Raw genomic sequence first — 17,425 nt, forward strand, 5'->3', positions numbered from 1 at the left:
GCAAAGAAAAAGCATAAAATTTGTTTCCTACAAAAAAATGAAAGTAAGGTGTAGCATGGAGATTTTCTTTCCTCTTGATATTCGAAAATGAAGAGAGCTGATTCTGAGAAGACTGTCTTTCTTCTTCAGCTTTTAACAATACTGGTTATGTATACTTGCTTTAAATATGTTGTATCTGGCATACAACACAAAATGTACATATTTATATTAAATACTTTTCATATATACGAGGACGTTTTAACTGTATTCAATTTTGAAGTAGTCAATTCATTGATCAATATATTGTGCTTGTTACTCACCTTCAATAAAGCTTTTTCGCAAGTTTTGTTACCTATGTAAAATGTATCTAATTGGCGAATTGTATGTAGTATTTTATTGTATCCTAATGTAGGAGCACTTACTGGTTGTAGTCTTTGGAATTGGTGTAGTTGTTGACAAAGCTGCAACATAGCCAAAGCTAATTCAACATGTATATACAGCAATAGCAAATTATGGCATTGCAATAAGATATAAAGCATGGGGAAGTACATCATGTTTGTTACTACAAAGATAAATATAAGACAGATTACGATGTTGGATTATCATTAATCCAGTAGTGTGTGATATCGTCATTTTAAATTCCATTTCTTCCTTTGGATAATATGCTTTAAAAAAAATAACTTCTTACATTAAGACAGTTGATTTTTCTTATTCACTTTATTTTTTTTAAAACAGTTACAAACACTTGTTTAACACATAGTCTTTACACTTTATATGTAGTTTTGCAATTTATATTTTTGAAATGACAACATGTTAACATATCACTTTATGTGATTCTGATTGGTCCAAAACAGTCCATGAAATTATTGGATAGTATTCTCTTTACTAATATGGCTGCGATCGTGGGAAAATTTTCTTTATCCAACCTTCTGGAACTTTTTGGTTTCATATTACTATCAACATTTTGACGGCCATTTTTTTAATCCATTGCTCAGTGAGAATTGAGAAGAAAGGTCACGTCTGTCTGAATATGGCCAGTTTAACCCACATGGGTTCGTTACGCCATGTATAGCCTATCATACATTGAAAAATAGCGTTAAACTCCAAACAACAATAACAACAAAATAAAACTAAAGGCTAAGGGTGTTGGGCAAATGTGGTGGGGTAGATATGTACCAGGGAATTCGACCTATATACAAGAGTGATTTGAATGTTAACTTACAGGAGTAACTTAAGTCACCTCTGTTCACAGAAGGGTTTGGATGTTAACCTGTCTCCAATCTGAGAACACCGTATCCAGCCACATCATGTTTACGCAGTAAAATAGCTCAATTGATCTAATGCTTGTTGTTATGTGATGCAGTTCGTACTCCAAATAATAGTTGTGTCTACTGTAGTCAATGGTTCCTAATCAAATCGTGCAAACATCTGGTCACAAAACATCTAATCAATTTATAACTCCAGCCAAATGAATGAAAATCAGCACCGGCACATCTCCTCAATACTTAGCAATAATTCTACATCCAGCACAAATTTTGCATCCAGTACTACTCCCTTCAGACAAATATCCAACAACCCTTCTTTTTTTGCCATTTCCAATACTGCATCAGTGGTAAACATTCAACTCTTCGAATAAATTTGATGTTAAACCATTGAAATACTCTATTTATATCTTTACTTTGTAAAAAAAAGCTCAACAAATCCACAGGATGAAACTCATGCAACGAATAAAAGGTCCAAAGAAGTCCAAAAATGACTCAGTAACCCTACATGAATTTTAGGGGAGGAAAGCAGCAGTTCTTTTCCTTAATGTTGATTGTTGTTATCCAACATGAGGATGAGAAAATCCTTATGTTAATAATCATTTACGCTGAAAGTATAAAACCTAAAACAGCAGCGCACCATGCTGGCCAAGTTAAGCTAAAGATCAACAATTTTAAGCAAGCAAAGCTTCATATTGCTGAGACGATCGGGAGAAAAAGCAATTGAGGACAGTTTGATATATTGAATATAAATCCAGCTGATTTTTTAAGCCGGTACGACTAATGTATGGAATTTTAAATGCACAACTCAACCCAACTCCACCACCAACCCCAGCTTCTAAATCAGAGAAATGGTTTAAAGAAACCAATGTACTGATACATTTTAGCCATTAATAACACATCTCGAACATCTGTATTTAATTTTCATTGCAGGTGTGTATACTGTGATGTTATATCAGTGCAAATATAAAGTATTGCTCTTGCTTGGCTGATTAATGTTTCGCAATCGCTTTTTTAAATCCTTCCTCAAGCATATATTATTTTGTCCCTGTGTTATGCGGTGTGTAACTAAATGTTTGGACCGTGCCTGAACTAGACAACCGTTTTATTCCAAATGTTACTTATCTTCAATGTTCAGCGTACATAACGTCGTTTTTCCTTTGATAATCACGGGTATAATTATGATATCCAAACAACTCTGCTCAAATATACATGGGTGCCCAAATATTTTTGAGGGCATATACATTTATTTGTCGTCAAAAATTGGTGTCTCATGATGTTTTTTTATAGAAGCAATTGGGCACTTACTTGTAGTTGATAGTGGAACTGTTGTTGTTGTTGGCAAAGCTGCAATGAAGCCGAAGCGAGTTCTATTTCACAGCGTAAGCAAATGTGGCAATTCAATGTCATAGACAAGCATGTGGAAGCAATAGATATATGTAGTACGTCTGTATAGATGTTTACATGTAACAGCTTTAAAATTTCAGCTTCTAAGCTAAAACAACATTCATTATTATGTGGTTGTTTTACATTCGTTGCCTTGCATTGGATGCAGTGTTCCCTCTTTAGAACGCTGCTCATGCGAGTCATTAATATGGTCCGCGTTATAAGCGGGGGCGCCTTGTATTGAGAGATGTTCAAATAATGATACCTCATAACAGGGCAGTAAAATAGAAAACGGGGTATTTAATGATGTCAAATCACGTCATATTTATTTCACATTAGCCAAGTATTCAAATTAAGTGCAATATGTCAAGAAGTAATGAAAACAAAAATAAATTCAAACAATCTGGCCACATACATGGTCATAACTATTGTAATACAATGGACAGGGCATACTGGGAAGGAGAGGGGGGCTCCATAGTCAGGTATCACAGCGGAAAGCAATATAATAAAGGCCTCTAATGGAAACAGACTTGTTAAGCAAAGGAGATTAAACGAAAAAGTGTATAGTTCCCGTCTTTGCATAACTCTACCCTAGACCTGCATCCACTTTTATTGTCATTGATATAATAAGCAATCTAGCTTAGTGTTTTAAATTCGTGTGAAGAAACGGCAGAATTTAATTATTTTAATAGAATAAAAATATTTGTCCTCTTCTGCGATGATAAATTTCACCATCATGTATACAAATATTTGCAATCGGAATTTAACATCTAACTTTATATATATATATATATATATATATATATATATATATATATATATATATATATATATATATATATATATGTATGTATGTATGTATATATAATTTACTACTGACAAGAGCTATGTATTACACATATGTGTATACCTGTATTGTTGACATGTAAATATTCCTTCATTGTTTTGTCTTATAATATATATTTCCACATCACTTAACTCGACGAATATTTTAGTAGGCATTAACAGCAATGGTATGCAGTAATTATAATGCAGAAAACATAATTCAGACAAAACTAATGTTGACCTTTGACCTTGCTGCAGGGTTTATAAATCATAAAGCAACTGAAGCTATTAGTGAGCAGGAGGCAGCAAATAATCTTCGCTTCTGTGACGTGGTTCAGTATCTTTAAGTGTGTTCAATGGTGTGTGACAGCAACCCAGTTTTAAGTGTGTTCAATGGTGTGTGACAGCAACCCAGTTTTTATTTCAATTAACCGGAGAAGATATGCCACAACAACCCAGTTCGTTCTGGTGTGTTATACGGCTTCATAGCCAGATGCACCTACAATACACGTATATGTTGTGGTAATAGGCTAAAAGCAACTTGTTGTTGAAATTAGAGCACATAATCATTTTTTTTATAGTTTTTATTCACAATCCTAGAAATGAACTTACGATGACCCAGATTTGACAAATGAAATGGTTTAATTCCAAGAAGCATACGATCAAAAACCTGGACACAACTGTGACCAAATTTCTGCTGAACCCTAAAAATTAGTTCACAGTGACCCAGTTGATTTTAGTGATAAATATTTATCAAATATTCTACATAAATTGTAGGTTTCATGTCAGTAGTGTTGTATGATAAAAATTCGACTAAAACAGAGACAATGTTACGTAATTTTGAATAAAAATTGGAAAGTAGGTTAATGTGCCTCAGTTTTGGTGTAAGGCACACGTCCATCCTAAGATGCACCCTCAGTGTAACGTAGCAACATGTGAAATGTCATGTGCATTAGAGAATGGCCACAATTTTAAAAATAATTTTATAACTCCCGGAAAGAGGTCACAGTCACGCAGGTTGTAAGCGACCTGCTCACCACAAACTTCACCCACTTTTAGTAACCCAAACAAGGTGGATGGACATTCGGGTGGACGCTTCTCAATATTAGAGAATCTTCTTTTCTACACTTTTAAAGCTGATGTAGAATAATGAGTTGATGCAAAAGAGTGAACAGTTCTTATTCCTTTTATCAAACTATTCTTAATAAAATATGATGCCATATGTTTTCGTCAATTTTTTACCTGGGGGAAGTAAGAACCTTTGAGTAACTTTGAAGTTACAGCCTGTATGTTACAAGCATTGTTCAATCATATGTAATCACATCGATTACCCAATAAAAATGGAGGCGTCATATACAAAACATACACTCCACTGCATGCTCATTCAAATTTAAAATGAACAGTAAACTTTTTGTGAGTAACCTGTAACAACATATAATATATGGTCATTAGTACAGACAGTTTACGAATAAATAAAGGCATTTATTCCTACTTTCAACTGAAATAGTCAGCAAACTTCTACTATGACTAGTCTGTTTAAAGCAATAACAAGTCTCTGTGGTCACAAGGTAATCAAACAAACTTAAACTAAGTCTGTAAAGCATAAATTGTAGGCCACATTGACCATATTTGGTGGTAACAGTGTAGTGCGAACACTTGCATCCATGTAACATGTTCATGTCTACAACATGAACAGTACCCAACAAGCTAAGTGTAAATAAAACGCAATGGAGTAAATCAACGCATGACATATAGGTTACAAAGACCTGCTTGGTGGTATTAGTGTTACGCTTATAAAGATGCATCTCCTCCGTAAATGTCACGACCCAAGGTCGGCTAGCATCATAGGCAAACAATTATATGGTCAGGGGCAAAATGCAAACGCGTAACCAAAACATACATTGTGGTCACAGTGACCTTTTCTGCTGAGAGAGTGAGGTACTACCACAGATACATCCAATCATCAAACTTTATGTTTATCTCGTGAATCATGTTTACGAAACTTTAACACCAGATTTCAGTAATGTCACTGAAGCGTGAAATATGCATATCACAAAGGCTATTTTAGTAAAGGTACAGTACAAACAGTGATGTATCTTCTCATCAGGTTTTCTGATTATAAGTAAGGAAGTATCATAACGGATGCAATGAAGCTTATCTGGGCATGTACTAAACGGAAAACTGTAACCAAAGCTGGGAAAATGTGAAATATAGTTCATAGTGTCCGTTTTGTTGTAAGAGTGTGGCACTAACTGTGAGGCATACTATGATCCAATTTCGTTATTTCCAGCATGAACAATGCCTAAGAGAAATGTCTCAAAGACAAACTTTTACTGAAGTCACCGAAGCGTAAAAAATGTGTCATAGTAACCTATTGTGAAGCCTGGGTGTGGTACTTATCCAGATGCATATATGTATTACATAAATTATTCCAGATAGCATATAATATAATATATAAGGCATACCCAAAAATCTCTAGTCATGAGATAAAAACTGAAAGTTTACAGAAAACTTTAAAAGTAACACGATGGATCAATTCGACCTTCTCTTCTTGTAAGGATATGGTACAATTAGAAATGCATGCAACCATGAATTTTCATTATTTTGGATGAACAACATATAATAAATCAACATATAATAAATGAACTTCAGTTTAAACATACAGATACAAGCAATAAAGCGTAAAATATGTATCATAGTGGCCCATATTAAAGTATGTATGCAGGATGAGATACATATTTATAATCATGGTATAAACACAACAACTTAATCAAGAATTTACCATGTACACCAATTTAGCCCCACTTGACCAGCTCAGAGGTGGGTTAAATACCATAAAACCTGGCGGGATGTGTGTCAGTTTAACGCAACGGTCTAAATTTATATAACGAGTTTGCCATACGTACATATTGGAACATTAAAAGCTAACTGCAAGCAAATTCAATACACACAAGTTCTGGGTACATTATACATACATTATTACTGCAATAATACAATATGCTAAGGTCCGTATTTTATATGGGGAAACACATGCTGCAAAGCAGCATATGTCAAACAACAGACTATATATATATATAACAACGCGAGTTGTCGCTGCATGCCAACAGTGCGCATCGAAGATGTAACGTTTCCAGAGTTGCATGAAAAACAGGTTGATTTTTTTATAGATGCAACGACAATGAGTTCCTTATGTATTATGCAGCAAACGTTTCGGTTAACAAAAGATTTTATTTGTGTCAACATCGGATGTTTGATAAGGTGAACATACTGATGACTCTTGACATGGAGGCTAGAATTAACTTTGTCACTGTTATTGGAAAACAAAAATGAAAAGTGACATTTTAACACCCCTTCCCTTAATAAAATGCCAGAATTATCTTCGAATTAGATATATATTGCATTTTTACAAAATTAGTCTAATAACTATATATGTCTAATCACAACTGATTGCTATTTAATTTTTTATTTATTACTTTTTAGTGAATCAGCATCGATCAGATATATCAAGATATTATTTTAGTTACTTTTATAAATATCGTGACATATTTCCATTACGGAGATAGTGTCATTTTTGTACTCACATGTTACACATTTCCATTACGGAGGTGGTGTTATTTTTGCATTCATATGTTACACGTTGCTAGATCAGTAATAGATATAGATACAGCCGTACGAATTTGACATCTTAGCACAAATTAACATAACTACATATGGGATATATACATACATATCTGCATAATCCAACACACACACACACACACACACACACACACACACACACACACATTCTTTTGATTAGATTGTCCAGAATATTTTTTTACACAGTAAAACACGCCACACAAGCAAGGACAAAGAAGAATTAGAAACATTTCAGGGCTCTCTACAAAACTGAATAAAACAGCACTGAGCATGCTCGACATCAGCACTGAGCGTGCTTGACATCTGCAAGAGCAATACATTTTCTTGCTCGTAATTAATTTAAGTTAAAGGTGGGAGAAGAAAAATGAAAGGCAAAATATAAATTTTACAAAGCATAGTCTTTCAACGCTGACCTTGTAAGAGCAATAGACAGGTAAAGTCTAAATTATATTAAGGACAATCTTTCAGCATTGAACTTGCTATGAAACCGTCTGTTTGTCTAGAATCCTATATAGCGTTGAGTATGAGACGAGTTGGCACTTTTAACATATTTAAATCCATTTAGTAAAAGAGCTTTATCAGTATCATAAAAATGACAGTTATACATAATATGACAGTTATAGATAATATGACAGTTATAGATAATATGACAGTTATAGATAATATGAACAAACTGTTATCGACTACAAAACAACTACTAAACTTTAATGCGATAAGGACTGTAAGCCTGAAGACCTTAAAATTGATCGACTAATCGTATACTTGTATACACTTGTACATACACACACACAAACACACTATATATATATATATATATATATATATATATATATATATATATATATATATATATATATATATACAGGGAGAGAGAGAGAGAGAGAGAGTTTTACAACAACACAAGAAACAGAAAGTTTGCTACTCACTAGTAGTAGTAATCATTGCAGCTAGAATGATAAACAAATCCCAATTATTATCTTCATCGTCGTCATAATCATTATCATCATCAAGTTTTGAATATATATATATATATATATATATATATATATATATATATATATATATATATATATATATATATATATATATATATATATATATATATATATTAGTTTGCCTGTCATCCGGCCTAGACATTTAATTTTTTAATGTTATGTTATCATTTAGACCTCCGATCTGAAATAAATTGATACTTGGTAGTAAAATCATCATATCTGAGCAAATGTAAACATGGCGAAGTTTATAGGTATGAACTGCTACCTTCGTTAAAATCTTCAATTTTTATGATATTTATTTACTTCCCATACTTTCACATTGTCCAATGAATGATACTTGTCAAGAAGAAGAAAATGAAATATTTTTATATAAAACATCTTATAAACATACTGACCGTGCAATGTATTTTTTTCTGCCATATCAATTTGTTTTCATTAATGTTAGGACTTTAATAGATTGAGTCTAATAAGTTTCTAAAGAGACCAAGCTAAGAAAAGATGAAGAATCGGGGAAGACACAACGAAACTGGGTAAATAAATCTTGAATAGTACGTAAAATATGAATTTGTTTCTTCTTCTTCATTCTCATTATATTTCTTCTTTATCATTCTCGTCATATTTCGAAAATATGCGAAATAACCAGAAAACATTTAGAACATTTAAGTACTGATTGTTTCCAAAGCAGGATATGAACATTTCTGAAACACCTATAAGTGCTTAATCCACACGCATTGATATTCGTTCTTACTTTTAAATTAAACACTTCAAAATCATTAAGCAAACTTACTGGTCTTTGGAACAGGTGTGGAAGGATCTGAAAATGTAATGTAGATTAGATTTTATTATTGACATTTCAAGCACCATTAATATTCACTTCGCAAGAAAATAAAACGTTTACTCAACAAAAAATGTCATGCCATCAGGAGAAAACACATTTACACGAGTAAAAATAAGTAGAATAAAGCACTTAGGAAAACATTGGACACAAAATCTCTTTACTGGTGACTGGTACGATATTTAGAAATATGAATTAAAACAAATTATATCTATGTGAAATCTAAAAATGAAAATCTGAGGCTCAACAGAAAGGCAGTGAAGTCTTCAAATTTAACATATAGTGCATGAACAATTATTTTGAAGGCATACAACTGTAGCTTACATGTATGCTTTAAACAGTATGTCATGAATTGACTGCTTTTTTCAATTTCATTAGAACAAACAATATTTTTGTTTTAACTTAACGTTAATAGTTGGTATTTATATTTGTAAAATACATATTTTGGGTTTGGTAATCAATGCCAGAAAGAGCCACGAGCTACCAATATTCCAAATTATTAAAGAGGCGCTATCATAAAATCTACATTTAAATGTAGAAAGAGCTTATTGTGTTGGAAAAATATTCGAAACTACATTTAATCAAGTACATAGACAGGATTCGTGTTAGATTTCTAATTTGTGTATATTACAATCTTGTTGTTAAATACGTTTCCAAACCTGTAATTCTGAGCAAATGGAGCGGAGTGATGATTCAGCAAATCACTAGTGCTCAATACACTACATATGAAAGGCTTTATTGTGTTTGTTTATTATGAATATTCTATTTTTAAGCATGTACCATATAGTTTTATAGATATATACCGTTACTGCATCTTTTCAAGAATAAAGATGTATTGTTGCTCTCCCCTGTCAGAGAAAATTGGACGATGTAGATTGGTTTGTCGTAGTAGTACATATAACACCGTTCGGTCGGATTGAAGGTGAATCCCCAGCATTCATAGCCGTCATTGAGCAGGGATTGTTCGCACACCGTTTTGCAATAACTGCTGTCCCCGAACAAATGCACGCTTTCGTTGAGGGTTGCGTTAGTGGGAAGTAGTTCGTTCGCATAGTCTGTGGCCTTTATATCGGTTTCGTTGTATTCCTCATAGTAACAGGTTCCTTTAGAAAATGGTTAGGTAAGTATGTACTACATTCAAGTGAAAGCAATTACCACATAGTAACAGGTTCCTTTAGAAAATGGTTAGGTAATTATGTACTACAATCAAGTGAAATCAATTACCACATAGTAACAGGTTCCTTTAGAAAATGGTTAGGTAATTATGTACTACAATCAAGTGAAAGCAATTACCACATAGTAACAGGTTCCTTTAGAAAATGGTTAAGTAATTATGTACTACAATCAAGTGAAATCAATTAGCACATAGTAACAGGTTCCTTTACAAAATGGTTAGGTAATTATGTACTACAATCAAGTGAAATCAATTACCACATAGTAACAGGTTCCTTCAGAAAATGGTTAGGTAATTATGTACTACATTCAAGTGAAAGCAATTATTCTAATGTTGATAAAATAACAACCGCTTAGAATAGAAACAGGACTGACAGGGACACTTTTAACGGTTCTTTTAACCAAAGATGACTTTCAAGCGAAAGTTACATGACACATAATTGTGGTCACAGTGACAAGTGTAATACATTTATTATATTTGGTCAAGCAGAAATGTAGTTTTCATCAATTTACACTTACGCTGTTAATCGAAACATCTACATTCGAGAAAGTAGTTACATTCCCTACCAACTCTACACTGGTACATAATGCACAGGTCCTGTTGTGTCTAGGTATTCATTCACAACGTCCCTTTTCTACAGGCAAATGATTATTGGTTGGAAATATTTTATACAACTTGGCATATTCACAATCTAATACTTGGGTGCGTTGCTGAATGAACTTAATTTATAATAAGAAATAAACCAAATACAGAAAGAGATAATATGGGTAGGGACAAAACTTAATAGTCCACACACATCAGTTCCTTCTTAAAAGAAACCAAAGTTTGCCAAAAAGATTTACAAAATTTCTTTGAAACGACCATCAAAGGAATAATATTCATTTTCCCATTAATTACGTAATTTTTCAATCTCATTTATTTAAAGATCACAAAAACGAAGTAAAACGGTTAAGCAACACCAAAAAATCGTTTGCTTAGACACAATCAAACATGTAAGTGAACCTACAAGACAAAATAAAAGTGGTCAATTAAAATTACAATTTAAACGCGTCGATACCTATCACATTCAAGAGATATTGTAGCCATATTACACGATCTGTATTGTTTCCTCCGTTGTGCTTGTACGCATCTCGTCGTTGTGCTTTGCACACAGACACCTTATCTATTCCCATCGGATTAGTTAGAAAATTCTCAGACACTGATTTGTAAAAGCTTATATTTTCCCTTAGGTCTAAAATTCCAGCATTCATCTTTCATTCTGATGAGTTGATTTTGAAAATAAGAACTATAACTGAAATGGTTTAATAATTTCACATTCTTCTGTCAAAGATGATACAGAATGTAGGAGACTGCCTCTTTCAAATGTATGTAAAGCTGAAACTACTATAGTTGTGCCTGAAATGTTTGTCCTGTTTGCCCCACATGTTGCAGCCTGTTGCAAATTACTTCCCCGTACACATAAAAGTCCTCATACAAAGGTAATTTCACTCCCTACTCTTTCACGTGTATTTCTAGCAAATCTTGTATATATATATATATATATATATATATATATATATATATATATATATATATATATATATATATATATATATATATATATATGTATGTATATATGCATCCCTGGAACTCTGCATGCCTTAAAGGTTTCCCATTATAACATCAGATTCAAAAAGGTATTATGTTTTTCATTCCGTAAAAATGGCTCTGAAAGATTATAAAGTATGTATATTTTAGGTCAATTATACCATTTGCTGGCTCACAATCTTCTGTCTTTTGTATCACACATTTTAATACATATGACATAAAATGACCTTTCTTTTGTGCTAGTTTAAAGTGTTCATTTAACAGATCTCGATCATTTCACTAAAATATAGTGCATCATTTCCCTCTCAACCATTAAAGCCTACATGATGTGTTACGACTCTATGTTCTTAAAATAAGTAAAAGAAAAGAGTGAATGACAACAAGCTTCGTAAAATTTAACAAATGTAATTTATTTTCCTAGATTACAAAGTGAAAATGAGAAAAAAAAACTTACGGTATTGCGAATTAAATCACAAAATAATCCAAGAATTACAGACACAAATCCTAGTAATTTAAAGTCCTGAATAAAGCTCAGTACAACTCCCGAAGAAATCCAAAAACTGAAGACGATGACGTGTCTGTTATAGCTTATAGAGTGTTGATTTGTCAACAGACTTTTGTTCGATCACAATAATATAATGCCAGGTTGAATTCACTAAAAATTTCAGTGAATGTCTTCATCCAAGATTTTTATCAGAGAACTTTTGTATTTCCAGAGAAAATAATCACTTTAATTCAATAATTTGAAGAAAAAGATTCCAGCCCGAAATCTAAAAATACAACACTGGACACAACAAACAACTTGAATCTGCAAAACCTTAAAGCGCTCATGACCAGGTCCTCAAAAGTTGCAAGATTATATAGTTCTCTACTTGACCTCAGGTCACAATTAGCATTTTCTATTTAAAAAATGACCTAATGGAAAAGAGCCTTCTCGAATGATCATGATGTTTACCAAACAATAACCTGGATTAGGAAATTCCAAAGCTTTGACCCACATAAACATGTTTACCTCTTCTATTAATAATAATACTGATTTTAAACCCATACATACAGTGAATAATTTAGCTATGTATTAGTTATTTACAATACAAAAATAAAAAGTCAGCTTGGGTCAAACAGAAATGAACTCAGATTTGGACAAGATCAACTTCAACATACAATGTTACATTGCAATAGCATGTAATAAAAAAAACTAACTAACAATTAAAGTAAATATACATAATACATGCAAAAAGAATTTGTGTATAAACTAATATCTTTTTTTAATATAAAAAAGAAAGAAAATCAATTTCAATGTTAAATTTTGTACCCGTATCTGAAACTTTATTTATCCATTAAAAAAAAAGTATTTAGCACCGTCATACTTAACATCCCCTTTATTCTTGCAGCAGTGAGGCTGGGGGGTGGGGTCTTTCTCGGTAAGATCTTTTTTTAAAGGAAGTGAATAATTATTTTATCTTTTCTAATTTAATTTAATTTCTCCATCTATTTATACCAATATTTATCACAATATTTTTTTCCTCGAGTTCGTTAATCATTTCCAATATATTTAACTCACTGTATACGTCATCCTTCTCGTCTCTTAATATTTCTAGCAACAGTTACAATGTACATTCTTCGGCATTTTTTTTCCTTACCCGAATTGATCTCAAACGTTAACAACAGGATTGTCATCGAGAATCAATTTTAAATGAGGTGAAAATTAGACCCTGTTTGATTTAGCTTAAATTTATTGAAATCATCTTTATCAATCGAGGAAAGGTATGTTTATGATATTAAATAGGTTAGGATTTAACACACGCCTCAACAAGTAATTTAATGCAGTTATCAATCACGTTGTAAAGCAAGAAATTGGGAGGAATGTCTTTCAGGTAAAATATTCACATGAATGATTAACGACCTTATTGTTAGATGTACATTTGTCATTCATGTATCCTATATAATTTTCGCATTTGAGGTTAATGAAATAGCTATAAATAGTAACATTTTCTAAAGATGTCTTTTAGAGGCATAACAAGATCCTTAACACCAACGAGCAAAGCTTTAAATTCTAGTTAATCTGGATTGTGATAAACGTTTGCGTTATTCTAACATGCCCATGTAGTTTCTAAGCGATTCTTCTTCTTTTTCAAATCAATCTACGGTAACTTCTATTTTTGTCAAATCTCGTTCGATAGTCTCTTGAAATGATTTGGGTAGCCTCTTTTCTCTAAGACAAACCTAATTGATAATGTTTGATTAGGAATAAAAACAAAAAGCTGTTGCGGATGTCTGAAAATCATGCTCTACTTTGTTGCAGTCTTAATCAGCCGTTGCACAAGTATTCGAGAGCGACCTAATCACTATACATGAGAAGTATCCAATAGCGACCTAATCACGGCTATAACACAAGTATTCGATAGCGAACTAATCACTATATAGTACAAGTACTCGATAGCAACCTCATCAAGGTTATAGCACTAGTATTCGATAGCAACCTAATCACTATGTAGCACAAGTATTCAATAGCGACCTAATCATGGGTATACCACAAGTATTTTATAGCAACCTAATCAAAGATATAGCACAAGTATTCGACAGCGACCAAACCAAGACTATAGCACAGGTATTCGATAGTTAGCTAATCACTGGTGTAACAAAATACCTGTCAGCGTTTTCAAAGCTACGCTCAGATGTTGTGTGACATCGTAGTAATTACTCATGTACTTTATACCGGTTAGATTTTGCTTTAAACCATAATGTTTTGTACCCTGTCACGTTAAATTCTTTATCGCCATGACACATGGCAAAGCGACATATCCTATGTTTACATCAGAAGGTGCTAATTCTATCTCTTCTCTGTGAAAACCTTCTTTCACTTATCATTCAATTTAAACTTCTATTCGATCTAAATATATCATATAATTTTTATAAATAATGTCGCTATCACAGAACTATCACTGTGTAAATTAATGTATTGTCGAAAAATACTCCTGAAACAGTTTCTAGTTTAGAATCTGAGCTAGTACGACATATGTTCACGGCGGCGTTTGAAGCACTACGCAAACTACCTTGGCGCGAGAGATCTTTCAAAGAGTATCCGTGGAACGCTTATCTTTTGAAGGATAACTCTTGGTCAGTGTTGTGCGGCAGCTGTCTGGTTAGTGTTGTGCGGCAGGTGTCTCTCGTCGTTTATTCTATTCAGTAAATTTTAATACGCACTATTGCTGTATTCAAATGCAATTTTAGAAACTCATGAGGAGGTTACATTAATGGGTTTTATGTTTTTTAGAACGGGGGGGGGGGTAGACTTATAGTTAAATAGTGGGTCTCACGGTTTATCTTGAGATAATGTTTTAGGAGAAGCATTCTTAACCTTATGAATGAAGAAAGACAATCTCGTATACGGATTAGAGATAAGCAGGTAAAACTGAAATATTTAAATCGCTTGACCACAACATCAAACTAAACATTTACCCCAGTAACAAAGCTTATAGAAACAACTAGTAAAAGAATGCAAAAAAACAAAAACTTGTATACGTGAGAGAGTACATAGAACAAAACAGATCACTATTATATAGATGGCAAATTTGAATCGGTTTTCCATTCTGTGTTTCACGCCATAAACTTTCAGAATAGCAGATATACCATTATAATTTAATTCAGCTGTTTAGGCATGGTAGATTGTGTATCATTTAATTAGGTCATATTGGTCCTGTTGATTGTGTGTCATTTAATTAGGTCATATTGGTCCTGTTGATTGTGTGTCATTTAATTAGGTCATATTGGTCATGTTGATTGTGTGTCATTTAATTAGGTCATATTGGTCCTGTTGATTTGTCATTTAATTAGGTCATATTGGTCCTGTTGATTGTGTGTCTTTTAATTAGATCATATTGGTCATATTGATTGCGTGTCATTTAATTCAGTTATATTTTGATTTCTTAAAAATAGGTTTTAAAGGATAGAAACAACATACCGTGGTATGCATAATTCTGAAAATTGTTTTTAAATTCCTAAGTGTGCCTAACATCTAAAGGTCTATACTACAAAATCCGTGATCTATAGCTACATATAGTGCTTGAACCAAACAAGGGGACGTAACTTGACAGGCTTTACCATTCAGCAGGCATATTTTTCAAAAATTAACAGACCAAAAAAGGGAAGATCCAGGCGGTAAATACAAGTAACACACTCGTTCTATCAGACTTAAATTAACTTGGACAAGCAGCTTGAATCCTCTATCCGTGAAATTTCTGTGTATCAACTATGACCTTCATGGTATACGTCCGCCTTTCTCCCCATTCTATAGCAAAATTTCGTCATACAAAAAGGATATAATATCGGGACGGTTCACACTTAAATCTCAAGATTCGGTTTTGCATGGGACATGTTTGTAAACATGTATGATGTACTTTAATGGCAGCAAAGGATCAGCGATTGTTTACGCAGCTTTTTATAACAGAACAAAATGCATGTACAAATGTATTCAATTTAGTCGTTCTCAGTAGACTTCTACATGTTCTATGCTTGTAATAATTTTGAAAGAAACATTCCACCTATTTCGATGTACTAATATGTATTTATTTGAAGTTTCAAATAAGCCGTTAAATGATTATTTCTTTACAAAACTACTCGGTTTGACATTGCTTATATGCAGCAATTTAAATGTAGTTGACTCTATGACGTCGTAAGTGTTTTGACTTGGCATTAAAGAACGTTTGCATGTCTTAACGTTTTTTATTCTTTTAACAATGACATTTCAAAACCTTGGATATTTATAAAAATGAAACGGAAAAAATTTGCTCCATAGTTTTAAAATCAAATGGAATTGACCTCGCGTACGTTCTTTAAAAAATATCAAATATTTGGAAATACACAAACGTAGAAAAGTTATAAATGTAAATATACTACATACACGTTTCTGTGTTTTTCAGTTATTAAAAATCATCGCAAATATTATTTATTAAATAATATAATAAAATTATTGAATATAAATGCAACATTGTCTTACTCGGCGTCGTTGGGATAGTAGTCGGTTCTGAAAAGGAAAAGGAAAATTCGACAGCATGAGTTAAAACGAATATGTCGTGTAAACGTGCATAGGGCTTTAAATGTTATATTTAATATTGTCACAAAATTAAATATTGTATTCGCCCAGAGGAATAAATGCAGCCATTTTAGTATAACCGTCTAAATAAAACTGTTTTCTTTAAAAAAAGATATTAGAGTTATGTATACCTATCAAAGACAACTCTCCTTCTCTCTTGCAGAGATGACAACAATCATATAAAAGAAAACAAAAGAAAATAATTTTCTTTACTTCGATATATAAATATATGTATGGCAGACTGACGTTAGTGTAGATATTATGTACACGCTGTTTCGTTCAAATTAAATGTTCCACAGAAGGTGAATCGTTCAAAACTAATGACCTGCTTTACTTACGTGTGGATGTGGTGGTCGGCACTGGAGCTGTGAACAAAAAAGACAAGTGATGTTTATATATATATATATATATATATATATATATATATATAGAGAGAGAGAGAGAGAGAGAGAGAGAGAGAGAGAGAGAGAGAGAGAGAGCAAAGCTTCAGCAATATTAAAACCTTTATGTGAGTTACATATAAATATAATATACGATCCTGACCAAAGTCCAAACACAAGCTTACAAACCGGGCACAAATAAATAAATACCCTCAGCTTATAGCATACATGGAAAATACTGGAACAAGCCTGTAATATGTTTTGAATCGTA

The 17,425-nt window shown here is 32.7% G+C and overlaps 1 protein-coding gene across 2 annotated transcripts in view; it reads right to left on the bottom strand.

Moving 5' to 3' along the window:
• The window catches only part of LOC149798602 (uncharacterized), a 41,463-nt gene that overhangs the window by 13,790 nt on the left and 10,248 nt on the right, over positions 1 to 17,425 (bottom strand). For both annotated transcript variants that reach the window (XM_089957423.1, XM_089957422.1), the window contains 5 exons: positions 17,113 to 17,139; positions 16,679 to 16,705; positions 9,725 to 10,024; positions 8,874 to 8,900; positions 8,018 to 8,038 (listed from right to left, as the gene is read on the bottom strand). In XM_089957423.1, coding sequence (XP_089813549.1) covers positions 8,018 to 8,038; positions 8,874 to 8,900; positions 9,725 to 10,024; positions 16,679 to 16,705; positions 17,113 to 17,139 — 402 coding nt within the window. The remainder of the gene's footprint in view (positions 1 to 8,017; positions 8,039 to 8,873; positions 8,901 to 9,724; positions 10,025 to 16,678; positions 16,706 to 17,112; positions 17,140 to 17,425) is intronic.

The sequence above is a fragment of the Sinohyriopsis cumingii genome, chromosome 5 (assembly GCF_028554795.1).
Source record: "Sinohyriopsis cumingii isolate HCF-2022 chromosome 5, ASM2855479v2, whole genome shotgun sequence".
NCBI lineage: Eukaryota > Metazoa > Mollusca > Bivalvia > Unionida > Unionidae > Sinohyriopsis > Sinohyriopsis cumingii.